The sequence below is a fragment of the Podarcis filfolensis genome, assembly GCF_964270895.1.
Source record: "Podarcis filfolensis genome assembly, chromosome: 8".
Lineage (NCBI taxonomy): Eukaryota > Metazoa > Chordata > Lepidosauria > Squamata > Lacertidae > Podarcis > Podarcis filfolensis.
Window position 1 is genome coordinate 59,189,218 of NC_139611.1, and position 22,064 is coordinate 59,211,281.

General features: G+C 45.8%; 1 protein-coding gene across 3 annotated transcripts in view; it reads right to left on the reverse strand.

The window, feature by feature from the left end:
- KCNQ4 (potassium voltage-gated channel subfamily Q member 4) overlaps positions 1-22,064 on the reverse strand; it is a 92,586-nt gene that overhangs the window by 12,045 nt on the left and 58,477 nt on the right. Inside the window, exons 3-11 of one of the 3 annotated variants that reach the window (XM_083625197.1) lie at positions 19,505-19,631; positions 17,340-17,515; positions 15,478-15,603; positions 12,736-12,846; positions 12,439-12,534; positions 7,964-8,052; positions 4,605-4,760; positions 2,771-2,815; positions 1,556-1,612 (exon numbers count right to left, since the gene is read on the reverse strand). In XM_083625197.1, the coding sequence (XP_083481323.1) occupies positions 1,556-1,612; positions 2,771-2,815; positions 4,605-4,760; positions 7,964-8,052; positions 12,439-12,534; positions 12,736-12,846; positions 15,478-15,603; positions 17,340-17,515; positions 19,505-19,631 (983 nt within the window). The remainder of the gene's footprint in view (positions 1-1,555; positions 1,613-2,770; positions 2,816-4,604; positions 4,761-7,963; positions 8,053-12,438; positions 12,535-12,735; positions 12,847-15,477; positions 15,604-17,339; positions 17,516-19,504; positions 19,632-22,064) is intronic. The other 2 variants (XM_083625198.1, XM_083625199.1) reach the window with 2 other exon arrangements.

Below are 22,064 nucleotides of genomic sequence, written 5' to 3' on the forward strand. Positions count from 1 at the left end.
GATGTGTGTGTGTGTGTGAGAGAGAGAGAGAATCCACAAAGTCACTACTGGCCCCAAGAGTTATTCCAAACCCACTTTGTCATCAAGCACCTACAGGCAAGCAGATCTCCAGCACAGCTTTCTTAGAGTTGCTATAAGAAAAAAAAATGGGAAAATCCCACTTTCCTATTAATTTTTGACACTGCTCAGATTAGGAAGTGAGGGACGTAGGGCAGGGGACTTAATGAAACCTACAAGCTCCACCACCAAACTGGGCTTCATATAACTGAGCTTATTCTTCTTCTTCCCTTGCCTTCTAAAAAGAGACAATAAGTGAGCTGTTGCAAAAGGGAAGGGGCAGAGATTCTTCTGCCCCAGCTGAGCACTGATGGAAGCAGAAGTCTATCTTCCTTACTGCTTCATGGGGGCCATCTGATAGCAGTGGAAGCAGGACTCCCAACACAATCGCCTTTGAGAACAGGAACTTCCTGACTTGAAGCCATATGGACCAACTCTGTCTAGTGGCCACATTCAGTCACTAAAGGCATCTCTAAAATACAGCATCCATCATCTTCAGCCAATAGCGGTTCTGACTGAGGCTGATTGGAGCTACAGCCCAGAAGTATCTTGAGGGCTGCAGGCTCCCCTTCCTTGGAACGGAGAATTCGAGGAGGAGAAAGTCATTGTCCTGGCAATACAGCTTGTCCAACAGTGGTGTCTCTCATGTGAGCCCACTGCACTCTCTACAGGTGGGAGGGACCTCAGTGAGATCCGCACTCTATAAAGCTGAATTCTAGCACAGGGTTGGTGGCCCTCATGATTTGCGCTGGTCTGAGGTTGAACCCCCCCCCCCCTCACTGTCCTTGCTGAGAAGAGGAGTATCAAGCTGTTTGGCCAGAAATAAAGAGGGTATGTTGAGTTTAGCTTGATGAGAGATTCTGCTATTAGCTCTAGGCCCTGTTCAAGAAGCCCCAGCCTGAGCCATCACTACCATCTTCTGCCCCAAACACACTCCACCCCCTTGGCTGCTGAGTCTCCACCCCTTGAGCCTCTGGGGGACTTGGGAGTAGTACCTTTTTGAACCATGGATGATTCCCTCTGTAACACTGTCCTGATAAAATCCACGTCACATAAACATTTGATCAATTTTTGGTCCATCAACTGCCTTCTGTTCAGACAGGTCAAATCCCAACCCAACAGGAAAGGAAGTAGAAAAGTTTAGAAGACTAGGGAAAGGAACCATTTTAAAAGGAGTTTGGGGGATATTGAATAGTTCTCTCTCCTTTTTCTATGGTTCCAGCTGAAATGCATTAATGGACTCTCCTTTTAAGCTGCACTGGAGACCGATTATCTGGTTGCAGGAGAGCAAACATATCTCCCACCAAGAAAGGACTTCATAGCAAGATTCAGAGGGTTACCCCCCATGCACATCTCCATTGCACATTGGAGCAGCATGCCATCCTTTTTTTTCTAAAGGAAAGGAAAAAACCAACACAGGACGAAACAATGCAATGACAATTAAAATCCAATTCAACCCCAAAACATCTCTTGGGTAGCAGATCCAAAGCCTCGGTACCTCTGTTTCCAGCCGGTGTGAATCCGAAAGAAATTCCTTTTACTACTAAAGATCTGGCTAGAGAAATGGAAAGAAAGAAAGAAAACAACAGAAGGGGAAAGGTGGGAGGAGGAGGAGGCAAAAAGTTAGTAAGGGGGGCAGCAGAAGGGACATTAGAAGGATGATCCCAGAGGGAAAAAGCCTTGCTGAGGCTGGCAATAATGGATGCTTGTGTGCATACAGCACCCCCTGCAGAACGAATCATTCAATGACAAATGTGACTAAATATTTAACTCTTATCCATAAGTTTTTGGTCCTAATTCAAATGAGCAGGCATGGGGCAATTTATTGGACCCCTTCAGGAAGCAATCCATTATTATATTAAAAAAAAACAACACCTGTTGGGAAAACTTCTGGTTTAAAAAGGATAAGCACATTTCAGAGAAAGAACTGGGGGGACAGCAAATAACCAGTTTTTGTGGAGGAAGTTTTGGTTCACGCATTCTCTCTCACTTTTCGCTCTCTGCCTCCATATGGCAAGGTGCGTACTTGAAACTTTGCATGAGAGAAGCAACTGACAGGGGCATTCCTGGGAAAACCGGAAGATGCCTCTCTGCAATCGTGATTCTGAGACATGCATTCACTGGAACACTGGAACAGGCAGCTGTGCAGTAGCATCAAAACAATGCAGTTGTGTCAGCAACCAACTTTTTGGAAGACTGCTTGGGAGAAATAAGTGAGGGCAATGGGCTGAGCCTCCATGACCCTAATGTGGCCTGCTATCAAATCCCATTTTTTGATGTGTTGCTTAACCATTTCTCTGTTTCTGGGACTGGCAAATGGCTCCCCTCTTAGGCCTGGATATGATCCAGGGGTCATTGATCATTTGTGGTGCCCTCCAGATGTTGATGGATTCTCAGTTCCCATCAGCCCTAATCAGCATGGCCAATGGTCAGTGATGAAGTTGCTAGGAGACCAGCAGGAGGACACCACCTGCTTTAGAGCCTAAAAAGCATGCGGGCAATGTCTCTGTGGTAACAATGTACTGGCTTCTTTCCCGATACCCACACACACACACACATTCACAAATACACACTCAAGGTTTATTTGGCTTTGATGACCTCTCCCCAAGCAGCAGCTGCAGATCGTCCGTACTTCTGGAAGAAAACCTACCGTCCTGTGGTCTCTCTTTTGAGGGGGAATAAAAGCACACAGCAGCTTTGAGGGAAAGGTTACCTTAGGCGTAAACACTTGTGGGGTGGAGCTTCCTCTTCTCTCCAGCTTCCAGGAATGAATGGGGAATGGTGAAGATGGGAAGGTGGAGGAAGGACGAAGAGGAGGAGGAGTGGAGGGAGGTAAAGAGGAGGAGAGAGAGAAAAAGATGATGAAATGAGGTAGGGACTGCAAAGGAGACTTGAGGGGGGAAACTATCCGGCCCAGCAACACAGGCCTTCACATAGTCAAGGCAATCCAGTTGGTTGCATCCAGCGACAAATCTGCCCTGCTGAGGGCTAGCAGATTTTAATTTTTTAGCCTCAATAAATATTTGCTGCCTGTCTGTTATGAAGGAACAAACACACAATGGATTTTCAGCACCATGAAGCACAAACTTTGTAGTCTCTGCTTCCTACCTTCCATCCCCACAAGTTGCCAAACCCTCATCAGTGTTTATAGGTTCTATAAACTGCTTTCTGCTCCTAAAGCAGAAGTCCCTTGTCCCTCCTCTTACAAATAAGGACCCAACTGCCATATCTAACACAACACAGAAGAGCTGTCAGAGGCCAAACTAAACATGATCCGTATAACAAGTTCTGGTTCCCGTTCAACAGCCATGTAAATAGAAGTGATGTCAATGTCAGACCTCCAGCCTCTCATGCTTGCTTTGGGAGAGGCTATGTCTCAGATAATTCAGTTATTTTGCAGTGCCTCTGCTTAATCCTCCTTCTTATATGTGTGTGATATAGGCATGTGAAAACCTACAGGTTTTATTATAGTTGTTAAAAACCAATAAAATATATGTCTTTTTTTAAGTCTCTATCGCTGATCCAGTCACCATGTGCATAGATCACCACACCTTCTGCCTTGCAGATCTTTCCCCTCTTGTCACTCTCTGCCACCCAGTGGCATAGCATGGGCAGGGCCATAGGGTGGTTGCCCTGGGCACAAAGTTCTTAGGGGTGCAAAATTTCAAAAGAAAAAGAAAGTAGTAATGAAAAATGAAAAATATTGCATCCTCCCCCTCACACAGAAAATCTCCCAATGTTCACATGGGTGGACTGGGGAGTGGATTTGGGCAGCAGCTGGTTGCTAGGGTGCCCTCTGCCCAGGCTTTAGAAAGTCACCCACTCCCAACCAATCCCCGTCCCACTCTCAGCTGTGCTTGACACTCATGGGGCACTGCAGCTGCAAATTGGACAGGTTGCCAAGCTATTGCCCCTTCATTTCAACCTATTGGCAGGCAGTGCTGAGGATACTTTCCTTAACCCGGACACAGGTAACCCACGCTATGCCACTGCAGCCACCCCTTTGATTCAGAGCAGATTTCCTGATCACATGGATGAGAGAGAGAGGAAGTAGCTTGTGTTGCTTATTCTCTAAACCAGAATAAAGAAGCCCAATCCTAACCTCCAAGTCTTCAGAAACAAATTCTCCATCGTCTATTCATTCTGCCCTACAATCACAGCAGCAAGAAACATATCCTAAAAACTTTGATTCTCAGGGTTCTGAGGTAGGCACTAAAATCTGTGAAAGAAAGCTAGATTCCCACTGTTAGCAAAGTCTTACAATCCACACCAAAAGGCCAGGATGGTGACAGCTATCATTTACAAACACCGAAGTTCTCTATAGAAAATGCACTTGCTAAAAATGATTAATTAGAATAGGCAAGATGTAGCGGCAGACTCCAGTCAGAAGGGGGAGGCCAAGAACAAGGACTGGTGGTGCATTCAAGTCAAAGGGCCATTGCAGACTGGAAGGAAGCCAGTTCAACCAGCAGCAGAGTGAGAAAGAGCCAACACACCAGACAGACAGAGGGGACACACCACAGGCATGGAAGAGGCTTTGACCCTACCTTTCCCCCGAGCAAAATGGAGGATGGATGGTTTTCAGGCCAGAGGTGAAGGAGTGATACGGTGGTGGAGCTCCATCGGGGAATTTCCTCACCTCAGAGTTCCTGAACCCCCCGTTGCGAGCTCGGTGCAAGTGGTCAAACATAAGGACCAGTTCTCTAGGGGTGGGTCCAAATAAAAACATGGAGAAATTAAAATGCTTTGAAAAGGGGGAGAAAGAAAATTAATAATAATAATAATAATAATAATAATAATAATAATAATAATAATATCAATATAACATGCAGAAATTGAAGGGGAGGAATAAAGATGGGGGGTATCCCATAATTCTTTCAGTTGTTTGAGTTGGTCTTTCAGAGGTGTGAATTGGCCAAGGTGGGTTGTTGAACTGGGGGGTTACAGATGTTCGGCTTTGGTATTTTGCCTTTGAATGACTGGTCAAAACCATGCAGTGGTGAGGCTTCATAGTTGGACCTGAACCTTATAAACTGACTGGTTCTGCACACAGCTTGAAAACACATTGAAATTACTGGACACAACAAAATATGCCATCTCCAACCTTCCGATGGCAGCAGAGTGAACTGCATACAAAGCTACTGTATTGTCAAAGCAAGTTATGCCTCAGCTGCGGAGTGCTTTCACTGCTGATGGAAGACATGCCTGTTCATCCAGGCCAAGGGTAGCAACATGGTGACCTGAGGATGCTATGGTCTAGAGCTGTGTTTTCCAACCTTGGGTCTCCAGATGTTTTTGGACTTTAACTCCCATCATCCCTAGCTAACAAGACCAGTGGTCTAGGATGATAAGAACTGTACTCCAAAAACAGCTGGGTACCCAAGGTTGGGAAACAATGGTCTAGAGTTCCCATCACTCTCAGTCAGCCTGGCCAATGGGACGAGATGCTGAGAGTTGTACAGAAAAACAACTGACTAGCCCCATGCTGGCTACCCCAGCCCTTCATATTATTAGTAGACTTTGGTGATTGTGACAATTTTACTGCTTACTAATTTTTATTGGATACTGTTATACCTTATAAGGGACGCAGGTGGCGCTGTGGGTTAAACCACAGAGCCTAGGACTTGCCGATCAGAATGTCGGTGGTTCGAATCCCCGCAACGGGGTGAGCTCCCATTGCTTGGTCCCTGCTCCTGCCAACCTAGCAGTTCGAAAGCACGTCAAAGTGCAAGTACATAAATAGGTACCACTCCGGCGGGAAGGTAAACAGCGTTTCCGTGCGCTGCTCTGGTTCGCCAGAAGTGGCTTAGTCATGCTGGCTACATGACACGGAAGCTGTACGCCGGCTCCCTCGGCCAATAAAGCGAGATGAGCGCCGCAACCCCAGAGTCGGTCACGACTGGACCTAATGGTCAGGGGTCCTTGTACCTTTACCTTTACTATGCCTTATTATTGTGCAAACCCCTGTGGTATTCTTTTTGGTAAATGAAAAGCAGTGTAGAAATCTTCTGATTGATTGATAAATAAATAAATAAATAAATAAATAAGAAAGAATGAACAAAATAGCAGGCAAACAAAACAGGAACTTGCAGCACCTTGCTCTTTAGAGTGCTATATTTTCATCTTGCTACAGCAGAGATTGCCCAAGTTGTACCCACTGGCATTAATGTAATTGCTTCTTATGGTTGCCACAAAAGCTCTCAGAAAATATCCCCTCAAAAATCGACAATGCATGAATGGCTGATAGCTTTTCCCAGTTGGTTCCTGCTTTCACTGATTCAGGCCCTCTTACGTTGGACCTGCCCCCTTGAAACACGCCTGCAATCCACGGGACGCCAGGGCTGGACATCCATCTTCCCATCTGTTCTGAGAAGTGCAAAGAGCTTCTTTCTGTGAATGAACGTGGAGGCACATGCCATTTCTCCCACTGACTTGAGGGGGATTCTGGGAGGGGGAGCTGCTTTGTAGCCCTGTTTTTTCCCTGCTGTTGTAGATGCGGCAGCAATTTTGTGTTCTGCCACACCCCGGCAGCAGCCATTGGGAGGCAGGCACCCACGGCACTTTCTCAAAATTCCAGATGTGCTTACTGGCCCCAAAGGTTTGGCTGCCTCTGTGACAGGGTGTGCACCACTGAAGATGTTTCCTGAAACCAGAGGTGGAATCAGGCCATATAAAGGTAAGTATGGAAGTCATTCCCTGTACTTTGCAGAATCAATCACCTGACAACTGCACTGTAGGGGGTTGGAGTAGGCGACCCTTTGTCTCACTTCCAGCTCTTCCATTCCATGATTCTGTGGTGCAAACTTGCTGGGCTGGGTTGTCATATGACTTCTACTATGGGTTGCTATAGCTCTCTACTTGAGACCCTGAAGAGCCTGTCAAATGAGGCAGAACTTAACAAGATGGATTAACAAGTCTGGTTCAGTAAAGGCCAGCGTTGTATGTCCACACCCACCAGTGCATATTCATGTATTTATGTATGTATGTGAGTATATATATCAGCATGTAAAGACCAAAGGTCTCCTCCAAAATCCACACCGCCCCTCCCAGTCTCCACAGAAGTCTTTGCAAACAAAGTCCCGACACTGATTGAGATGGGAAGGTCATGTGTCAAGGGAGAGGGGGATGGAACTGTGATGGAAGTGTGATGCGTTGTGATGAGGGTGTAAAATCTGCACACAATCCCCAGCGAGCAGATGTTCTGTTTCACTCCTCCACTGGTTCCAGGGAAAACAGCAGCACGAGAGGCGTAAGCCACTGCCTCACCTTTAAAAGTCATACCACCACACTCCTGAGGGCACCTGTTTTTTTCCTCTCCTGTGCAACAGAATGGCTGTCATTCACTACTATGGAAGCAAAAGAGTGTTGCCCAGGGAGAGAGGGAGAGACATTGTCCTTTCAACCCGAGTGCCTGCAATGGTCAGGCCCTCTGTGCTCTCCCTTCCCATCCTAAAGACAGACATCTGACTAGCCCATAGACCGAACAGAAAAAGAACAGTGGATTATTGCTGCGTGGCAACATTTTCCCCAAATTAATTCGCCATATAAACTCACCTTAAGTTAACATAAGAACCCCCCTGATTTGGATCTATCCAACACCAGCTACTCAACACCGGATGAATGACACAAAGTCGGTGACACAAAATGTCCCCACCGTTCTTATTTGCTGGGGAACGGATACATCCATTATATTGAAAACTGTTACATGAAATGGCAACAATGCACAAAGAAAAAATGTAACTTTAGTCCAACCACTGCCATCCTGAACCTGATGTTAATTATCAGCCCCACTGGCTTAGCCATTCCGGCCAACCCTGGCTCTCCACTTCTTGGCTTGCAGAGAGTCTGTGAATTTTAGGGGCCCACCACCAAGTAGGCTCCTCCATCAAGGCAACTTCACACCTACCTAAATGATGGAAGGATGCTGTCGTAATAGCACCAGGTGGCTGTCAGGTAGGCCCGGCTGACATCCGTTGAGTAGAGGCGCCACGCAGCCTGCACCAACCGGGACGAGGGGGATGGGGGTGGGGAAAGAGAAGGGCATGTTCTTTATGCACTGCTTGTTTTCCCCAGTGGCCATCTCGTTATTGTTACTGATTGACACACTGTCGTTTTTTAAATCAAGGTGGCTCACGAAGATATCACAGATAAACAAGATATATATCTCCCTCCTTCCCTTTTCTTTCTTTGAAATCAGCAATTAACAGCATTAATAACAAATGCAACTTAACGTCTTGTGAAGGATGATGACTGGACATTAAACAAGAGAAGATGCGGCTTCGGGAGGAAATGATCAACATATGTTTGCAACAGGAGCTGGAAACCTGATTTTAAGAAATTGTATTAAATTTAAGTAATCTGGTCTGATTTGTAACAATTTGGAAAAAACAAAAAAAAATAGAAAAAATGAACAGCAAATACAATGAATACAACCAAAAAACAGAATTATGCTTGTTTGTTTGCTTGCTTTTTAAAAACACTAAATAGTGTCCCTATATCTATAAGGCAATCAGAAGTGGTCTAAGAAGGATGGTCATTTTCAAAAATGTGCTGTGGGTGATTTACTGGAGCCCTGAAGCTAAGTGATCATGAGAGACTCAGAAAAGCAGCCAGGAAGGGACTGTATAATGGGATATATTAGGGCTTTCCTAGTCCCTTGGGAGAAACTACAGTTAAAAAAGACATGCAAGATAGACTCCACCTCAGCGTTGTTACAGGAGATAAACAAGATAAGAGTAAAACCACCAAACTCTAACAAAAACACAGCAATTAAAAACTGCAACCGGGACCATCCTTGGCTGCATACACACCATACATTCAAAGCACACCCAAATCCTGGGAACTGTAGTTTGTTAAGGGTACTGGGAATTGTAAATCCCTGAAGGGTAAACTACAATTCCCAGGATTCTGGAGGGGTGTGTATGGATGTGCTTTGAATGTATGGTCTGTACACTTCTTTTTCTAATACAGAAGACCAGGTATATTCTCACCCACCACCCCAACCTGCATTTGGCCAGACGTTGTTGGAAAAAGGATACTGGATTTTAAAGGTAAATCTAGAAAAAGCTTCACAGGGAAGAAATTGCACTATTGCTTTGGCAGAAATGGGGCCAAAATCTGCTGCCTTTTACCCCACAGGTGTCAAGACAAAAGATTCCCTCTCCATTTATTTATTTATCCATTTATACTTGCATACTGTAATGTAACAGAATCTCTAAGTGGTCCACATACAATGCAAGTGCCATTTTCCTCCTTTACTTTCCAGAGCAACTTGTCCCCTCCCTTCACAGAAATATGGTCTCACTTTACATGGGCACCAGTGGTAGTTGTGGTTCTATTACAAAACTGAAATGGTACCCATGGTTTGAAGCTATGGTTAAGAGGGAATCTGATTTCTGTAAATCACAGAGGGCATTGCTGTGCATTTAACACGAAGCCGTGTTTAACGCTGGGAAATGAAGGGAGTGGTGGTGCTGGCCTGCATTCACAAAGCCAGCTTCTGATTTGCAAACCATAGCAAAAGGGGTTCTGCTGTATGGGGCAATGGACAAAGGAGCTCCCCTTTGTGTCCCATTCCACATACAGATATGGACCGTATGTCTCCACACCTTCAGGTAGATGGTCATGTAGAAACATTGGAAGCTGCCTTGCGATGTGTCAGATTATTGGCCCATCTAGCTCAGAACCATCTCAGAATTGACAGCAAGCTCTCCAGGGTTTTAGGCAAGGAACTTATCCCAGCCCTACCTGGAGAAGCCGAGGATAGAACCTGGGACTTTTTGCATACCTTAGGGGGTGTGGGGCAAGTCACACAGTGTATTCAGCTTTGTGCTCCACAACATTGGTAGGGCTGACCCAGCTGGAAAGTCACACCTGCCTGTACCATCACATTGTTGTGAACTGGCTTTAGACACTGTACTTCTCAGTCTAACACACAGGCCCTCTGTAAGGTATGCTTTGTTTCATCACACATTCCAGTATTAATCTGTTTCATTTGATCAGATGCCTCGAGTATGAGACGCTCAAACCCACAGAGAGGATTTGGGGCAGAGGCAGGGGGACAGGGCAGAGAATAGGGCTGGAGCCTAAACCAGAGGATGATGAGCCCATAATCTTCTCCCAGGAGTCCTCAAATTACAGCAGCTCAATATTCTGAGATGTTTCTCCCAAATCGTTTCCCATTTATTTCTGGGGGTGGGGAAATGCTCTATAGGGAATTATTGTGGGTGGGGTGGAAGAAAGTGGACGGCCATATCACCATTTTCCATCTGCTCCAGAAAGCAAGGCCTTCTGAATTGGCCGGCGTTATCAGGTGGGGAAGGACAGAGGAGCCCTTCTTGGGAGCAAAGGGGGCAGAGAGCTGTGTCCTTGCGATTGCTTTGTGTGCTGAAACAATGAGTGCGTTCCCCTTTTGTCTCGCTCACTGTCCATTTCCAGCTGTTCCTCGTTGGCCTTTCAGCGAATGAAAGGCAACTTGGAGTTGCATTTAGCAGTGGGGCAGCAGGAAAGCTGACAGGAGAAGATGGGAGGGGCAGGAGGGGTCCCCTTTGTCACAAGAGTCCTCTGAACCAGAGAGATAACGCAGGAGTCAGAAGAATCACCTTCCCAGCAACAATGGGAGGGAAACAATCTAGGCACAAAGCTAACACACCAGGATTTTTGTTCTTTGCCCCAATGGCAGGTTCTATATTATAAAATGCAGGGCAGATGGAGGGACAGCCAAAGAAAAACTGAATTGGAACTGGGTGTGAGCATGCAAGCATGCAACATGGGGAGGGGAAAGGGGGCCAAGAAGGAGGTCACAGATAGAACAAGGATGAAAAGGGAAAGGACCAGACTGCAACACTGGGCTTCTTGGGGAGGCAGGGCAGGATATAAATTTAATAAATGATATTATTGTGCAGGGGAACCAGCCAGGGGCATGCCAGATCTTGTTGGACTCCAACTCCCCCTGACCACAGGCTGTGCTGGCTGCAAGGGCTGTTGGGAGTGGGGCAGTTGCTGCCAGTCAGTGTAGACAATATTAAGCTAGATGGGCCAATAGGCTAAAGCCTCCAGTGTTTCTATGTTTCAAGTAAAAAGCTGCTTCTTATGTGAAAAATAATAATATATGTAACCATGGGAGATAGGCCATCTATACCCAAACCTCTAGGACTTGGAGAAGGTTTCCTGGCTAGCTTTAGCAGTTCTTTTTCCCCCTTTGGATCCCGCTTTGATGGGGTTAACATGCAGAGCTCATAGGAAAACCAGAGTCCTGGGAAAAGCTGAAGGGATTCCCACCCACCCCCTTTTCCTATGACATGCTCAGCTATTGTATTTAAGCAAGAGAAGGGGGCCGGGGTTGCATTTTCCTTAAATAGGACTTCCATTGTTCTTCCAACTGGCAGTGGATCTCTGAGATCTCAGGAAGAGAGAGGGAGTCTTTCTTTCTGAGCCCTGATGAGAAAATTTTATCCACAGAGAGTGACAACTAAACCTGGGACCTTAGGCACAATATTGTAACTGTGAACTGGGATCCCTCCCACTTGACCATTACTCTACTAGCAATGATTCTTATGGCTTGCTCCATGGTTTCTAGGCATGGGGTGGAGTGGTTTTTCATTTGCCTTGCTGCTTTCCCCAGGAAAACCTGCTGTTTACCACTGAATCTGGCAATCTGCAGAAAACCCAATTGCTGTTTGTTCCGATTCAGTGCTAAACCATGGGTTTTCCCAGTGGAAAGTAATGGGACAAGTGGAAATCTGCATGAGTCCTTGTTCCCACTGTCATCAATTTTCCAAGGCAGGCAGAGTGACGTTTTCCCCAACTCAAGATCCCTTGCCAGGGATGTTTTGCCACTAAGCTGTGCCCCCCTTTTGTGCCATGAAAAGCTCCACACTGTGATCCATGCAAATTTGCTTATTTTTCTTATTTTGCATGATGCATTGTCATATTGTTTGTCCTGGGGAGGAGCTATATTACTTTAAGAAACTGCTGCTCGGCCTTGCTTTTTTCCCCCTCCTCCCCACCCATCCCTCCTTCCTCGTGTGCCATGCCTTTTAGCTGATTTCCATAAGCGTAACGAGCAGGGTAAAAATGTTTCAAGGGGATTCTTTATTTGAGATTCCTGCATTGCAGGGGGTTGGACTAGATGAATCTTGGGGATGCCTGCAACTCTACCATTCTGTGATTCTAAATAAGTAACACCTGGCTTCTTTGGGGGGGATTATTCCAGCCATTCCATGAGGTGTTGTCCACACCCTTCCAAGCGTACCTCCACAATTACAAGGGCAAGGATTTGGCTATCACAAACAAAGAAGTGGGGGGAAATCCCAGGATCACAGCCCACCCACAGAGCTGGAGAAGGGCCTTGCGGCAAACTCTTCTCTCCTTTCTATCCACCTGGATCAAGTTGGCCGCCGGTGTCCGTCTCTTCTCAAAATGCTTCTGCCGATGTTGCTCTTGGACTTTGAGAGCAAACCCCGAGCCCAGGATCCCCTGTGTGGAAAAGAGAAATGGAGCAAGAAAATAGAGGTCAAGGCCTAATTTCGGAGGAGGAGCCCCATCAACTGCTTGGAAAAGCCCACCAGCCTACCTGCTTGTGCCAGACAAGGGCATTGGTGTCTCCTCACTTCCCCCTACCCACCAGTCTGCCATCCCTGTTAGCCTCTCCCCCAGGTCTCATTGGCACCTACTTACAGCAGGTAGAGCAAAGAAGGAAATGCCCAGAAGGGCAAAGCAGGCTGCCAACACCCGGCCCAGCCACGTCTGTGGGGTCTTGTCCCCGTAGCCAATGGTGGTGAGTGTGATCTGAAAGCAGAAGAGGAGATATCAATACAAATCCTTTGCCATCACCCTGCCTTCAACCTGGCAGCTTCCAAAGGTTGTCGGACAGCAGCCCTCGCAAGCCCTGACCATTGGGCATGCTGGCTTATGGGAGATGTAGCCCAACAACATCTGAGAATAGAATAGAATAGAATAGAATAGAATAGAATAGAATTAAAGAGTTGGAAGGGACCATGAGGGTCATCTAGTCCAACCCCCTGCAATGCAAGAATCTTTTGCCCAACATGGGACTCAAACCCACAACCCTGAGATTATGAGTCTCACTCTCTACTGACTGAGCTATCTCAGTCAAGATGACTGGCTAGGACTAGGCTGGCATCCTCTTGATTCACGTCAACTTCTGGTTCCTTTACAGGTTCAGAGGGTGCAGCTGAGAGGTACACAACACTTTTCATTTCTTAACTTCAGTTCACCACAAAACTGAAAATAAAACCGCCGGCACCATAATACCGTTACAAACATCTACGGTGTCATTTGAAATACGGTGTCCTGTTCTGGTTGCCTCACCCCCAGTTGGATCTGGGCAAGGTTCAGAAAAAGGCAACCAAAATGATCATGGGGATGGAGCAATTCCCCTATGAGGAAAGGTTACAAACATTTTGAATTTTTCAATTTAAATAAAAGGTGTGTAAGTGGGGGTGGGGAGCATAGTGTGGCAAAAGAGAAGGTCTCTCTCTCTCTCTCTCTTTCTCTCTCTTTTAATACTAGAACTCAGGAATATTCAATTACCGGTAAGCTGAATGTTGGAAGATTCAGGACTAGCAAAAAGAAACCACTTCTTCACACATTACATAGTGAAACAATGGAATATGCTCCTACAAGAGGTTGTGACGTCCACCAACTTGGATGGCCTTAAAAGGGAATTAGACAATTCCATGGAGGATAAGGCTGTCAATGGCTACTAAGCATGTCGGCAGTGTACTACATTCTGTGCATTATGCACTGGGCATTATGCCTCCCAATGCCAGTTGCTGGAATTTCACATGGGGAGAGTTGCGGCTGTTGCTTTCAGGCCCTCCTTGCAGGTTTCCCATTGGGGCATCTGGTTGGCCATTCTTAGAAAAAGATGCTGGACCCCTCTGGTTTTTATCAAGTACAGTTGTACCTTGGAAGTCGAATGGAATCCATTCCGGAAGTCTGTTTGACTTCCAAAATGTTTGAAAACCAAAGCGTGGCTTCTGATTGGCTGCAGGAAACCCCTGTAGGGGTCTTTTATGTTCTTATTTCCTCATCAGTTTGGTTTGCTTTTTAGCAAAGTCCTCACTGTGTGTGTGTGTGTGTGTGTGTGTATTCCTAATACACACATTTTTGTATGCAACTTTGCCAAATATACAGATTTTGCCGGCCATTTCCCTTAACACAGTTTTTTATTTATTTAACAAGATGTATATACTGCTTAAAATAAAAAAGCTCTAAGCTACTTACATAAATAGCATAAAATATTCATAATAATAAAAGTACACATCTGGGCAGGCTTGCCTAAATGAAAGTGCTTCTAGCAGGCTTCAAAAAGAAAAGAAAAAATACAACAAGGGCACCTGCCTAATATTAACAGAAAAGGAGTCTCAGAAATTAAGTAGTGTCACACTATATGATGGGTTCCTTGTAAGTGTAAGGATGAGGATTAAACAGTACATGTAAAAGGGCAAGCTCAGATTTGCTTCATTCATGTATATTTTTATGCACACTTTCCCTTAATATATGCATTTTTGCACCCATCTCTTTGGTTGGAGAAGGGCATTACAAAATTCAAAGAAGTGTGAATTTCAAAGGATGGCGCCATTCGCTTTGTTATGGGAAGCATGAATTAAAGGTAAAGGGACCCCTGAACATTAGGTCCACTCATGGCCAACTCTGGGGTTGCGGCGCTCATCTCGCTTTATTGGCCAAGGGAGCCAGCGTACAGCTTCCGGGTCATGTTGCCAGCATGACTAAGCCGCTTCTGGCGAACCAGAGCAGCGCACGGAAATGCCGTTTACCTTCCTGCCGGAGCGGTGCCTATTTATCTACTTGCACTTTGAGGTGCTTTCAAACTGCTTGGTTGGCAGGAGCAGGGACCGAGCAACGGAAGCTCACCCCGTTGCGGGGATTCGAACCACTGACCTTCTGATCGGCAAGTCCTAGGCTCTGTGGTTTAACCCACAGCACCACCCGAATTAGGCAGCTTCATATTAAACAGCAAATTGAAGTCAATTTCTTCCCCCTCCCTAGACTATGGAGGATATTCTCTGCACTCAGTCATAACCCCCCCCCCCCCCCGCATCTTAAGAATATAAGACAGACCTTTCTGGACCAGACCAATGGCCCCTCTAAGCCAGCATCCTGTTCTCACAGTGGCCAACCAGATGCCTAAGGGAAACCCACAAACATGACCTGAGCACAACACCACTCTCCCCACTTGTGATTCCAGCAATTCCTAGCATACTGTCTCTGACAGTGGAGGGAGCGCATAGCCTTGTCCTCCACATCTCCTGAGCACCCAGTGTGCTCTCAACAGGTCAGTTGACACATCCCCCCAACAAACTTAACTTCTTCTCCCTCCCTGCCCATCCCAAGACGAAAGAACAGGCCAGATTAAAAAGATGTCTAACTTACCGTACCCCACCAGAGTGAGTCTGCATAGGTGAGAAAATCTTTGTTGGTATCTTTCTCTGCCAGGTAGACAAGGAAGGAGGCGAAGATGAGGACCAGGAAACCGATGTACCAAGCTGTGATCAGCTCCTGCCCACACACACACAAACACACACACACAAAAGTGAACTTCAGCAAGTAACCTGAAAAGGAACTTGGAGCAAAGCAGTCATAGCTGAAGACATAAAAAGCCAGCTAGAAAACCAAAAGAATAGGACACAGAAACCTAAATCATGGAACAGAGTGCAAGATTCAGGAGCTCTTCTACTAAGATATGAACATACCCAAAAGTACCAAGAAAGAAAGACCTTCCTAAACAACAAAAGCTGCAACATGACTGGCGATTCTCTGGACTCATTCAATGTTTCTCCAGGGGGCTCTGAAATCCACACAAGGAGATAGCAGCATGCTCAGTGGAACCTTGAGCTTTGCAGAAGTACAGTTTTAAGAAAAACAGCCTCCCAAAGAGACACACCCACTCCCCAAACCAGCCTAATGATGACTGAGCATGCTAAGTGTCCACAGAAAGTTGAATGTCACTTAAAAAGGAAAACGGAAAACTGGGCAGATGGTGAGTGGAATGCCCTGCTTGGTTTCTAATTGCTTCTAGTCTCCTGGTGGAGGGGTTGGCTGGCTGGCTTGGACACCACACATAATCATTCCCACTAGAAGATGAGAAGGCCACTCTGATATATATAAAGCAAAGTTCTTAACCCGAGGTACTATTTCTGGGTTAGCAGAGTCTGTAACCTGAAGTGTCTGTAACCTGAAGCATCTGTAGCCCGAGGTACCACTGTATCTTGCTTCGTTTTCTAATTGTAACATTTTTATCTGTTTTTATAATTGTGTACTATATTTTTGGTGATTTGCCCTGGGACCTTACAGTGAAGGGCAAGTGAGAAATATTACAAACAAACAAACAAACAAACAAACAAACAAATAGTGATCTTATTAAGAGACCACGTGGTCTCCTGGAACTTTGTATAAGCTTTGCTGCTTTACATCATTGCTTATTCAGAGAGGAAGCAGACGTGCTGAGAGGAGGGAGGGAGAAGAAATTTAATCTCTGCAACTGACAGACCCAGTTTTCTGTCACCAAAATTTCTTTTGGAACAGCATACAACTATCACTCAGATTATGCACTTCTCCAGATTTTGCAATGCCCCAAAAATGTGCACACAAAAGATGTACTATACATTTTATTAAAAGGAGGAAAGACAGCATATATTTTATGCATTGGAAAGCATACAAAATTGTGCATTTTAGGGGAAGAAGAATACATGTGCAATGCAGAATATGTACAATTTAAATGTAGAAATTTTTGTGCTTTCTGTTTTTTAAAATCTGCAAAACCTGAGATGGGACAGACCTTTGATTGGGCAACAGCAAAATGCCATAGAATGGAAATAGGTTTATCCATCTGCCTCTGGTTGAGAACCCCTGATTTTCCAGAAGTTGATGATTCAAATTTTTTTCAGTCTCATAGTCATCCTCAAAAAGATTTAAAACCACTTTCCGCATTGGAAGCAGTATGCCTCTGAATACCAGCTGCTGGCAACCATGTGTGGAAGAGTGCTGCTGTATTCAGGTGCTCCTTGTGGGTTTCCTGTCTACATGTGGGTGGCTACTATGGGAACAGGGTGATGGACTGGATAGGTCTTTGGCCTAATCTGGCAGCAAGACTCTTATTGAAGACAAATGAGAGGCTGAAGGTCTTTAGGTCTTTGCAGTGCTGGAACTGAGCCTCTTTCTTCCCACACCTCAAACATGGCCACCCCCACAGTGTGCTTTGTACCTTCTATTTTTGCCTCAGGCTGCCAACTCACCTTGCTGTGCGCATAAACCACTGAGCCCAGGAGCTTCCAGGTGCCGCCGCGGCGGTCCATGCGCACCATGCGCAAGATCTGTAGGAAGCGCATGCTGCGCAGTGCCGAAGTAGCAAAGATGTTCCCCTGGGTGCCAGCAGCGATGACGGCCAGAGAAGCAATGCAAACGATGAAATCTGGAACAGAAGAAGAGAAGGGGAAAGCAAGCATGATCCAGGGCCCAAGGGGTGGGTCGGACCCCTGTGTGTTCAGCAAAAACCCTTTGCCTAAGTGCAGAAGCTGGTCACCTGAAGCACCACCAAGGATTTGCAACTGGGCCAAAATTACACAGAGAGAGAGATTCATAGGATGCTTATGTTCTAATAGGGCGGTAGGAAAGAACACATCCTTGAACTATGAAAAGTCCTTAAATTATTTGTATAAAAATGTGTCCCTGGGGCATAGGAAGCTGCCTTATTTTGAGTCAGATCACGGGTCCATCTAGCTCCATACTGTTGACACTGACTGGCAGTGGCTCTCCAGAGGCCTCTCTCAGCTCTGCCTGGAGATGTGGATGACTGAACCTGGGATTTTCTGTATGCAAATAAGATGCTCTGCCACTGAACTGCAAGAGCAATTCAAAGCACCTTGCAAAATATAAAAACAGGCATAAAAATAACAATAATCCAGTATAACTGTCTAACTAAAAGCTGCATCAATAAACAAGAATCCAAACAGCCAAAAGTCAAAAGCAATTACTTAAACTGAACCATGGAATCAAAAGCTTGTTTTAAAAACAGCATCTTCAGTTGTAGGCAGAATAGAAAGAAGGAAGATGACATAACCTCTTGGGGCAAGGCGTGCTATGCAGTGACACTGCTGTGAGGCTGGGGCAACGGAACTATTTTTAAAGTTCTCTTTTCAAAGGGCTACACCAGCTCTCCTGCGGCGAAGCGAGTAAGACTATGCAATGCATGCAGTGCTCAGGACTTCCAGTAGGTGGCATTCAAGGCCGCCCTTGGTAAAGAGAACTTGATAGCTCAGCAAAAGTTAAGAAAAATGTGGGTCTCTAAAGGACAAAGCGGGGCTTGAGATAAAGGCCACCCAGAGCTCTTTAAGAACTGCAGTAAAACAACTTGGATGTCTTTATTGAAATCATGAAGAAGGTATTGAAAACCTTCCGTGAAAGGGGAACATAAGGTCTATATGGCTTAAGATCACCTGTATCTAGGATCTTACTGTTTCTGGGTCCTATTAACCTTTGGAGCCCTTACTAGCTTGAGACCAAGATCCCTGAAAAATCATATTGTCTTATATATACCTGCTGTAAGTCTTAGATCTTCAGAGCCCTTGTTCCAGGTGCCCCCATGAAGGGAAGCGACAGGCTTAGGGGCTTTTCAGCACTAGTAGCTGAGACATGAGACACCCTCCTAAGAAAGGACCATCTGATGCCTGCCTTGCTGTCTTTCTGGAACATTTTTATTCTTTTTTAACAACCTGCATTTATTTATTTTTTACAAATATACAATTTTAGCCTTTTCAGCCACTGTTTACGAGCTGCATGACGCACTTTTGAACTGTCTATTTTGATTCTCCTTTCTTCCAGAAAATGAATTTTACGTTGCAAGTTGGGTTTTTCAAAAAATAAAATAAAATACGAAATTGTCTTTTTAAATTGTATGTTACCATTCTATGCACACTACCCCAAGAACAATGTTGCTGGCTATCCTTGTATCAGCAGGGGGGAATTAGATACAGGCAGAGGGCCCCATCCAGAACTGGTTCACCCTCTGTGGACCATTTTTGATGGGCAGGTTGGGGCCACCTATCTGTCAATTACCTGATGTCACATGGCATCCCCTGGCTCAAAGTTCAGGCCACAGCAGCAGGTACAGGCTTATATCTGATCTCAGCACATCACTAAGATCAGAAATGAAGCTCTGTTTGCTCTTTGAAAGGCAGCAGGCACAGAATTATCTCCTGATCTTAGTGCAGTGCATATCTGAGTGCTTAGATCAAGGATAACAGATTGCTGTTCCTGATGTCTGGTGGCTAACAGGTGGGTGTGGTTTACACATTCGGTGCAAAGATGTGGTCCAGCTGTGCATGCCTTGTCCCATTGCTATGTCTCTTCCCGTGACTCCTCCTTCTCTCCTGGTTGCTATAGGGCAAAACGAAAGGCGTACCTATGACACAGAAAGGTTTCCGGGCAAATCGAAAGCGTCCCTGCCAGCCTCTGTAGCGGCAACAGCAGCCGGCTGACCAGACCCTGATGATGTACTCCATGCCAAAAACCACAATCATGACAAATTCCTGCAAAGGAGAAGAGAGGAACAGAAAAAAATCAGATGTGGGGTTTTGGAGAGGGGTAAACCAGGCAGGAGAAAGCTACAAAACACTTCTGAAATCACTCTCCGTTAACAGTAATAGTAAGAACCTGCCCCGCCCCCCTGTATGTTTGTGTGTGTGTGTTGAAAGTCACCCAAATAAGCAGACATGTGGCTAAGCTTAAAATCAATAAAGGAACATGCTTCTTCACACTCATATATTGTATTTAATAAAATATTTACACCTTGCCTTTCAGGACAACTGTACCATAAGACAGGCTACACCTCCTCCCGCAAAAGCAGATTAAAGACAGCTATTGAACCCCTATAAAAAAGGAAAAATAAAACCAGAGCGAAGCAACCGTCTTTCATAACGCACAGTTAACTTACAAAATTTGCTGCCGTAAAAATTAAGAGAGAGCTGTTAATTTGGAAGACTTTAAGCAAACTCATGATAATGTGTTTTATGGCTGCAGCTGCTGCATTTTATAATTCAATATTGCATTGTTGTAACCTTAATTTGTCACCATGGTTGTAACCTGGTATTATCCTTGTAATCTAATATTCTATTGTTTTAACCTGGGACCTCACAGTAAAGGATGGGCAAGGAATCTAGTAAATAAATACCTCTTCAATTACTCATGACAACTAAAATGGAGCCTCCATGTTCAAGAGACATTCAGCACAATCTCTGAATGTCAGGCCCAGGGAATGAGCCGCAGGAAGAGGCTCCCGCTTAATGGCTTCCCAGAGGCATCTTAACAGGCTGGCTGAAATGGGACATTGGACCAGGTGGGGCTTGGATCAGACCAGAAGTCCAGCTATGAGATTCCTCCTTATGTGACTACCAAATGTCAGTTCAAGCCACGCAGAATGAGACCTCTCCCCCCCCCCGCCGTTTCCGCCACAGCCCAGTGACCAGGCCACCTCGGCAGGCCCCCGTGGACCCCACAAGCAGAAATTAGAATCCGGAAAGGGCAGGGTGGCATAGGGACCTGCTTTCTAAATATAAATGTCCTCATTGCAAATCATTGATCCCTCTCCCAAGCAAAGGCCAGACCTCAGAAAGCAAAGGATCTCTTCTGGAGAAGGTGGAGGAAGTTGGTTTACACCGATGCCGGGAATTCACTTTCGAATAGATATTTGGGGGACGTATTATGAGAGCCCCCAGAGAACTTCAGCTGCAAAGCCACTTGTGAGCACCAGCCTGGCTGGCCTATTCGTAGGAACACAGGAAGCTGCCTTATACAGAGTTGGACTATTGGACCATCTAGCTCAGTATTGTCAACACTGACTGGCAGCTGCTCTCCAGGGTTCCGGGAAAAAAAGTCTCTCCCATTCCCATCTGGTGATGCCTGCAAAGCAGAGGCTGTCACTGAGCTACAGGGGAGTCTGCTACAGGACACCCTTCTTTCAAGCCAAGGAACTATGGCAGCTGTTTCCATGTACAGTGGTACCTCAGGTTAAGTACTTAATTCGTTCTTAATTTGCACTTAATTCATTCTGGAGGTCTGTTCTTAACCTGAAACTGTTCTTAACCTGAAGCACCACTTTAACTAATGGGGCCTCCTGCTGCTGCCACGCCGCCGGAGCACAATTTCTGTTCTCATCCTGAAGCAAAGTTTTTAACCTGAAGCACTATTTCTGGGTTAGCGGAGTCTGTAACCTGAAGCGTATGTAACCCAAGGTACCACTGTACAGCTGAGGTATGGAGCCATGGTTTCTCATGTAACTGAAGAAACCCAACCTTTTATCCATAAAGTTAATCACTGCAGTAGGGACCTAGGAATCTGCCTTCCACTTAGCTAATCTGCCTTATAGCAAGCCAGACCCTTTGTCCACCCAGCTCAGTATTGTCCGCATTGATGGGGAACATTACCAGTCTTTCCTGCAGACACCAGGGACTGAACCTGGGGCCTTCTGTGCACAAAGCGGGGGCCCTGGCACTGAGCTATGGCCCTTCCCTTTTGCTAAAGTAAGATTCCAGCCCTTGTGGTTCCAAATAAAGGGATGGTTTAAATAGGAACAAAAGAAGATCCCTTCTACTGAGTCGGACTATTGCTCCATCTAGCTCAGTACTGTCCACACTGACTGGCAGCAGTTCTCTGGGGTTTCAGCTGGGGGGGGGGGGATATTGCCAGCCCAGAGATGCCAGGGATTGAACCTGGGACCTTCTGCATGGAAAACAGATGCTCTGCCAATGAATTATAACCCTTCCCTCAGAGATGGCAGCTTCACAAGCCTCTCCATCTTTCCTGGTCTGAATGGAAAGCCGGAGTGGCGCTTCAGCACCCTTGCCCAGGAAGCCCGTATGAGCAGCCCACTTGCATCCCTTTCTTGCACCCTTGGAGCGCTAGTCAATAAGGGCAAGTTTTCCCGCCGTGTCAGCTTTGTCCTGCCTCATCGCCTCCCTTTCCTT